The 7,966-nt window shown below is 34.3% G+C and overlaps 3 protein-coding genes across 3 annotated transcripts; all 3 read right to left on the reverse strand.

Moving 5' to 3' along the window:
* Positions 1–963: 963 nt before the first annotated feature.
* LOC141685112 (uncharacterized) lies at positions 964–2,063 on the reverse strand. The gene is made up of 2 exons (XM_074490237.1): positions 1,752–2,063; positions 964–1,572 (listed from the first exon to the last, which is right to left on the reverse strand). The coding sequence occupies exons 1-2, from the start codon at positions 2,061–2,063 to the stop codon at positions 964–966; spliced, it is 921 nt and encodes a 306-aa protein (XP_074346338.1).
* A 1,194-nt stretch (positions 2,064–3,257) lies between these two features.
* LOC141685113 (uncharacterized) lies at positions 3,258–4,364 on the reverse strand. The gene is made up of 2 exons (XM_074490238.1): positions 4,238–4,364; positions 3,258–3,745 (listed from the first exon to the last, which is right to left on the reverse strand). Exons 1-2 carry the CDS (start codon positions 4,362–4,364, stop codon positions 3,258–3,260), a joined length of 615 nt encoding a protein of 204 aa, XP_074346339.1.
* Positions 4,365–4,788: 424 nt separating this feature from the next.
* On the reverse strand, positions 4,789–5,992 carry LOC141683211 (uncharacterized). Its single transcript, XM_074487906.1, has 3 exons — positions 5,889–5,992; positions 5,712–5,789; positions 4,789–5,623 (listed from the first exon to the last, which is right to left on the reverse strand). The coding sequence occupies exons 1-3, from the start codon at positions 5,956–5,958 to the stop codon at positions 5,058–5,060; spliced, it is 714 nt and encodes a 237-aa protein (XP_074344007.1). The 5' UTR covers positions 5,959–5,992; the 3' UTR covers positions 4,789–5,057.
* Positions 5,993–7,966: the final 1,974 nt, after the last annotated feature.

A 7,966-nucleotide genomic window follows, 5' to 3' on the forward strand; every position in this document is an offset into this window, starting at 1 on the left:
CTGTTAATATTATAGTTCACTGTAATATCATGTTGTTTGTATTATTCTAATATTCTGTAAATAACAATTATAGTTCGTTGTTGATATTGTGTTGGATTGATCAGTTTCATAAAAAACTCTCTTTCTGTAGTATATCCCAAAACACATCAGTCCACGAAATCGGTCTTTCGAAGTTGGCGACAGAGTTGTCCTGAGGACTCCAGACGGTGAATGGAGTGTTACGATTGTGATATCAGGCAGAACTTTTAGGATGTCCGGAGGATGGAACTAATTTTTAAGAGATAACCATGTATCTTTGAATGAAACTCTGGTTTTCACCCTTTTGGAAGAAGATGGTGTCGTATTTCTTGTTAGCTTTCCCGGTAGAAATTAAGTAACCAGCTATCTTTTAAGCTGATTGAACTTGCTTTTGTCATGTACGGTATTTCGAAAAGACGTTGTGAAGGTTTCTATTACTCTGGAATTTCACAAATTGCCATAAACTATGTTCTAATTCTATCAAGTATTTCCAAGTATGTTGCCAAGTACGAGTATTATACTCCATTTATTTGTCATTTTATGAATGTTGTAGAAATTTTTTATGCATTGTCAATTGAAATCATGTTACATTCGATTATTTTGTTTAATTTTGATTAGTGTATGGAGGCATCTTACAATGGATTATTTTGTCTAAATTAAATGTATAATAGAATAACACATATTTTTTAACGATTCGTAGAAAGATAGAGAAATATTGATCAACACTGTATATAAAAAGTGGAAGAATTATGTTCAAGTCTCAATAAAAATACTTTACATATAGAAGATCAAATATCGATTTCACATTACTATCAATTAGGCTTTAAATAAGGTAATTATGAATAACTTAAAGATTAGGAAATTAAGTGATACATATCCACCCTATAAATTAGCAAGATATTCTTTAATAAAAGTTGTTATTAGAGATAAATGCAAATTGTGCAGTTACCGATTTTGATTATCTTTGCTCGGCAAATTGTAGAAAACTTCTTCAAAAATTACATTAGCCGTTACATTTGTATATCCTCCACAATCACTGTCAATCAGAATATGTAAGCCTGAAGGAGAAGTAACTCTCGATACAGCAACATAAAGTTGTCCATGTGTAAACACGGATCTCGGCAAATAAAGTCCAACCTTGTGAAACGACTGTCCTCGACTCTTATTAATCATCATAGCATAACACAACTGGACTGGAAATTGAACTATTTTGAACTCAAATGGCCATTGAGTATCTGAAGGTTCCATTTCTATCCGTGGAATAATGTGAGTTTTTCCAACTTGAGAACCAGTAAGTATATCACATACTACACTATTGGGCAAACACCTTTTGACAATCATTCTTGTCCCATTACAAAGTCCCATGATCTGATTGAGGTTTCTCATGAGCATAATCACGCATCCTTCTTTAATTTTCAAATGATGTTTTGGCAGACAAGGCATATTAATGGAATTCAAGTATTCAATTGGAAAAGCAGAACCAAAATCATTGTTATCACCTTCACTGTCTACCAAGGAATCTTGACTAAAATAAGAGTGCTCCTTTCCTGGAACCTGATCAAGAATGTATGAATTTATATCACCCTTAATGACATTCGTTGGAGTAAGAATTGATCTTTCCCTCAAATAGTCAGCATTTTTTATGTTCTTTGCAAGATCGGGATAAACTACGTCAACAACAGCCTTTAGTGGGTTCTTTCTTGCTTAATCAGAAATTTATCCAGAATCACTACTTCCAGATCACTGATTATATCAGCTGGATGAACATTAGGAAGAATACCATTACCAACATCAAGTACCCACTTGCTAAATTCTGCAATTTCATGTTTTTCTTGTTCCGTTTTCCCAGAGGAAAGACACATATTTTTTTCTAGTAAGAATACCTGACAATGATCCCATATATTTGAACTATTTAAAGAAGCACTCACAACCTGTGCTCTTGAAGCTTTTGGTATCATAGGGAGGATTTTCCAAAAGTCTCCTCCAAAAACAATAGTTATACCGCCAAATGGTAGGCTGGCTCTTTCAGGATCCAATGATGTCATAATATCTCATAAACTGCGATCAACACTTTTGGTAGCATGTCGGTGCTGCATGGGAGCTTCATATTATATAATCAAACTGGTCTGCTTCAATAATTCACCAAGTTCAGTACCATGCTTGATTCCGGCAACCGAGTAGTCATCAACCTTCATCGAAATGTGAAAGCTTGAATGAGCTATTCTTCCCCCGGGAAGCAGAATAGCTGCAATGTCGGAAGAGGCAACAGGAAGAACTACCCTTCCAACACTACGTAGTTTACAACAAAGAGTATTCCACATAAAAGTTTTTCCACATCTTCCACTGCCGTATATAAAGAAAATACCTCCTTTTCCATTTTCAACGCTGTCAATAATTGAAGCGTAGGCATGCAGTTGCTCTTTATTAAGTGATTTATAAAGTTTATCATGTTCCTCATGCTCGTGTTCCTTGTTGTAAGAAAGTTCATCAGACAGTAATCTGTTATCGAGTCCATGCATAAAGTTGTCATCAGGAAAAGATATCGAGTTGTAATCTTTAAGACTTTTGCCAACATCATTAAAGAGTTTTTCAATTTCTGCAATGTATTTATAAATCGGAATTAATGAAAAGATTAACAGGTTAATTGTATTGTATACCTTTAAAAATGAATTTTATTGAAGTATAACTAATTTAGAAGATACCTGTCAAAGCAAAATTCTGAATGTTTGATTGATTAAGATGTAGTTCATTGTTGTTGGTTATCCGTCTTCTGGTCAACAGAATATCCTCAGACATGGATTCCCACTGTTTCCCCCATAGTTTTAAAGGGTCAGCAACCTGATTGTTTGATAATATATGCACAAATAACTGCCTGAGTTGATGTGGAATTGCATGAACTGCATTTTCTAACATAGCAACATCCCTCTGTCTATCGACTTTTAGAAGTCCAAGTGTGTCACACGCTTCTTGAAATGAATTATGAACAAATCCATTGACAGTCTTGAGATCTTGGTATGATGTGGCACCTTTGATGTGCATGAGTAACATCCTAAAAAAAATGTTTCACTGGAATGTGAGTGAACGTCTGATAGTCGACCAAATACCTGACCACGTTGCCGTGGCTTCCACTTACATAAATCTGCCTTCCAAGTAAAATATGTTGGAAATTCAGTATAAGTGTATTGTCTTGCCTCTGGGAAAGTTTTATTTGCTTTAAACCAGCCTTCAAGTTTGGTAAATCAAATTTTGGCTCTTTCAGCAACATCTCCAAGATCATCGTGTGGCTTAAACGAAACACTTTTCTCATCTTCCATGTGTACCGTTAAGCGCTCAACAGAAGGGAAACGATGGTGTATGTCAAAACCTAGCAATCTCCAAGCTGCTTCCGACACACATATATAACGACCATCAAGGAAATTTTTGATCTCATCCGTTGACTTTACTTTGGTAGTCGTTTCATCCGGTGTATTTTTTTTATTTTTCTTTCTAAGAAGCATTGTGGTAGTATTATGACCTTTCAAGCAGTATTTAAAAAGATATTTCAAAGATCGCGAGGAGTTACAGACCTCGACATTTATATGACAATGAAAGCGCAACAACAAATCTCTATTGTATGGTACAACATACTGGTTGTCAAGAAGAACTCCTTTCTTCAAAACACTTGCTTCAGTCCGCCTTCTACGATACACAGGAACTACAATCATCGAAGAAAGTGTTCGTGTTATACCTTTAAGCAGAGAAAAAAGACTAAATTAAGCGATGCATGTTTCCGCGTATATGATAAATTGCAATATTCAATTAAAAATTAAAATCATTTCTTGGATCACAATATTTTTAACACACACTTAGTTTTTAGGAAAATGATGTACACACTTTCCTTGCACCATACACGGAGAATCAGAAAATCTTTACCACATGGTCCATGTATCATATTTGAACTACGTTGTAGCCGATAAGATCCATATTTTTGTCTGGTATTTCGGCAGATATCAATTGAACAATCTGTTGCACATTTTGTGGCCTGCTTTGCGGGTGCAACCATATTAACATATGACAATGAGGAAGTCCACAGTTTTGGAACTCAATAACATGCATAACTGATATTAAAAATAAAAAAAGAAAAAAAATCGTTTTAAATGCATAAAAGACTACTGTTAAATTTAAATTTGTTTAGGCATAATGAGTATATGTCATGCGAACTTAAAAAATTGTGCCTAACCTCCAATGCATTTCCCGAAGTAGTTCTTATTCTTTATAAGGTATAGGAGTTGATCAAGTTTCAGCTTAAACACTCTAGCTATCACATCGGGTTTGTTAGCTACATCCATTCCGGGAAGATATTCCATCATTTGTTTAATTTTCGGCCATTGAGTATTACATGTCATTGTCAAGAATAATGATGGATGTCCAATCGTACGATAAATAGCCAAAGAATCTTTGAAATACTGGTTCATGTACCGTTGAGAACCTGTATGGGTTGCTGGTAATATGTAATTCTTACCAATATTTCCAGGATTTGTATCACCTTTAGTAAGGGAATCACGAATAGACCTGTACAAATTAGAATGAATGGTGCTTTGGTTGTTTCTAATCCAGTCCAATCTGTACTGTTCTAACGCAGCAAATGCGTCGATAACAAATTGTTGTCAAAGACAACCACCACGATGTAGATTCATTCCTAAAACAACATAAATAGTATAACGTATGAAATAAAAAGTTCCCTGGATTTAACATGAATTAAAATATAACGGATAATACTTTCATTAGGATGTATCATAAGCTTATATGTATAGTATTCCCTCATTGTGACTGTAGTTCGGTGTCTGGTTTCGTCAGGATGTTGATCATTAACCGCTTCAGCAGGCACATTCTGCTTCTTGTTCATCAACGGTATATTGAGATGGAATCCATCATCACCATACGGAAAAAGTAATGAATACAACAGAGACATGAAGTGCTTGCATGTTTCATAAACTCTCTTAAGAAATGTTTGCTCTGTCTCAACTACAATGTCTATGAATGGACATGTATCATCACTGTCACCAATAATTAACGCAGCTACTACGTGCATAACGGAATCCTTCAGAGAGCTTATTATTTTCATCCAACATCTTTAAGAGTCCTTCGACGATCTCTGGATCAAGACCATCAGATCCAGGGACCGCGTCCATCCGATTCTGGATTTCATTGTCAGTGTCATACACATAGAGTTGAGCAAACTTTGGTGATTGTCCTTCCTTTGGTTTAAGACTTCCAGTCAGATGATAATTTTGACCATTCAGCTTAAAGCAATACAGACCTCCTCCATTGTTGATTTTACGATCTATTTTACCTCCTAGTGAGGTAAATTGAAATAAGGAGTTGTATGTCCTTATATTTTTCAGGAAATGAGCAGTCTTTTCACCTCCAGAAAGCAAATAGTAGAGGAAAGGAAGAGGAGGACGTTCTTTAGTAAGTTCAACCTGACCATTTTTGCAGCAAATTGAGAATGTAGGTGGACTATTTTTATTTGATTTGTTGTTCCTCTCTTCATTCCACATCCTTGCTTTACATTTTCCACATATTTTCGATGGTGGTCCAAGATCCATGTATCCTTTCCAAAAATCTGGAAAAATATTTAAAAAGGTTAGTGTATGTTTTCATCAATTTCTTTGTATAAAGTGGATAGGTGAATTAATTGAATTACCATATACCTAAATCCTCATCTATATATTCATCATTACAGTCTGATAAATCTTCACCTTGGCGTTCAGTTGCATCAAATTCATCATCTGTAAAAAAAATTCAGGATGTAAAATTATCAACATTCATTTTTCATGGATGTTTCCAAAATTATCCAAAGAATATTCAATCTGTAAATGTGACATTACCAGTTACGTATTGCTCATATTCCGACATATCTTCCAGTACTACATCACTTGCATCATTGAAAACATCCATTAGATTTACTCTGCTTGCAGAGGTTCCTTCTGTATCAAACATTCACTTCGAAAAAAATTGCCGAAAAAACAAAAATTATGTTAAAATAAATGCCTTTAATAATAAAAAAATATTCAGACATAACTAACATTCATTACGGGAAAACCAGTCTGCAGACAATTTTTAAATTTAACAATAACAATATAAAAACAATGAAAGAACTACAGATAAAATAATTAATATATTAATATTGAAACGACCTGGTAGTGGAATACCAAGATCCTCAGTCTCTGGAATTGTAACTGATATTGTATTTCGTCGTTCTCTTTTATTAGCCATGGTAGAATTTTTAGTAATGCGAGCATCAATCTGCGCCTTTTTGTCTTTACTGTGTAACTTTGACGGGGATCGTAAATTCTTACCAAAATGAACTGAATCGTTCATATTTAAGTTTGGATTATTGCTTGGTATTATCCTAGATGCAGGGAGCTCAAACATACTATGCTTCTTTGCCATTGTTGGCCTATTCTGTAATATTCGAGCTACTGAACTTTGTTGCAAGACTTGACAAATATGGATTGAAAAAGTTAAATGTACTACTACTAACTATCCGAAAGTTATAAAGTTTTTGAAAAGTAATAGTTATACCTGAAGACACTAACTGTTTAGGACTATATGGATTAGCCGATGAGTTTATATGCGTCAATCCAGATCGAGGTGTTAAATCAAATAAATTAAGCCTTCGTTGTGATGGTGTAGTAGTAACTACAAGATTACTTGCATGACAGAGAAAACCTAACATACGAATATTGTCAAACATGCGTGAACGGGCAAGATATATGTTGGCAAACAAAAATGCAAGTGAATGGAATACTATATTTACCGTTTTTAATTGATGCTGAAATATTGAGGTCTACATTCGCATCAAGTGAACGTTGACTGAACAATTTAGTTGTTCAGAAGATTGCAGAGTTTTTTTCCTCAAAGCTGAAAATATGTTCAAAATGTTTTGTTAGTTTGATTTGTGAATTAATCTAGGTTAGTTGCATTACTACATTAAAAAAATGGCAGACCTTTAGGAGCGGACGAAGGAGACAATGGTCCAGGAGAGATCCGTTTATGACCTATTGTAAACAAATTTGCTTATGACCTATTGTAAATGGGAGGAAGATCATTAATTTGCAAACAAATTGTAAACAACATATCGTCCAACAAACCTGATGATGATTCATGGTTCACATGTCCTTCCTTTCTGGAACCTGTTAATTGAGTTGTTCTAGAGTGGTTGGCATGCAAAAAGCGTTCATCCAAACCTACAAAAATTCAGTTACAAATGCTGAGAATTTTGATGAACACCCAAACCTACAAAAACAGAACACGAATTAGATCATACCCAAACCTTTTGATGAATATGTCCGAGACAACGACCCAAGTGGATTTCGTTTAATACCTACAAAAACAGAACACGAATTAGATCATTTAAGGTTGCTACAAAAATAAAACATGAATTACACATACCTGAAACAGAAGATCCTTGAACATTGTGATTGTGTTTCTCGGGAACCTTAGAATTAATAGAAGAGTTCTCTTTACTAACTGAAAATATAAACAACTGACTGGTTATTTTTCTCCTAGAACCTAAACCAAATCATACCATAAACAAATTCAAAACATGATAATTCGAATATGATTTTCACGGGCAAGATAATACTACCTTTCTGTGCAGAAGAAAGAGATAATGGACCATTATTACGCCGTTTATGTGCAGTTGGATTACCCTCTTCAATCATGGCAATATGCTACTGTGTCATAGAATCCAAAAAAATAAAATATTATAACTGATGTATTGTTAATTGATATGAAGAAATAATACATTTGAATTTGAATTATATGTTTAAACTTGATTGAAGCTTTAGTGTATTTTGAATTTGAATATAACTTAAATTGAGGAGTAATCTTAGGCATGATCTTGTTATTTGTTACACAATATTTGATATGATTTTACATTAATAGACATGGGTTTTATCCA

Source organism: Apium graveolens, chromosome 9, assembly GCF_009905375.1.
Source record: "Apium graveolens cultivar Ventura chromosome 9, ASM990537v1, whole genome shotgun sequence".
In the NCBI taxonomy this organism is placed as follows: Eukaryota; Viridiplantae; Streptophyta; class Magnoliopsida; order Apiales; family Apiaceae; genus Apium; species Apium graveolens.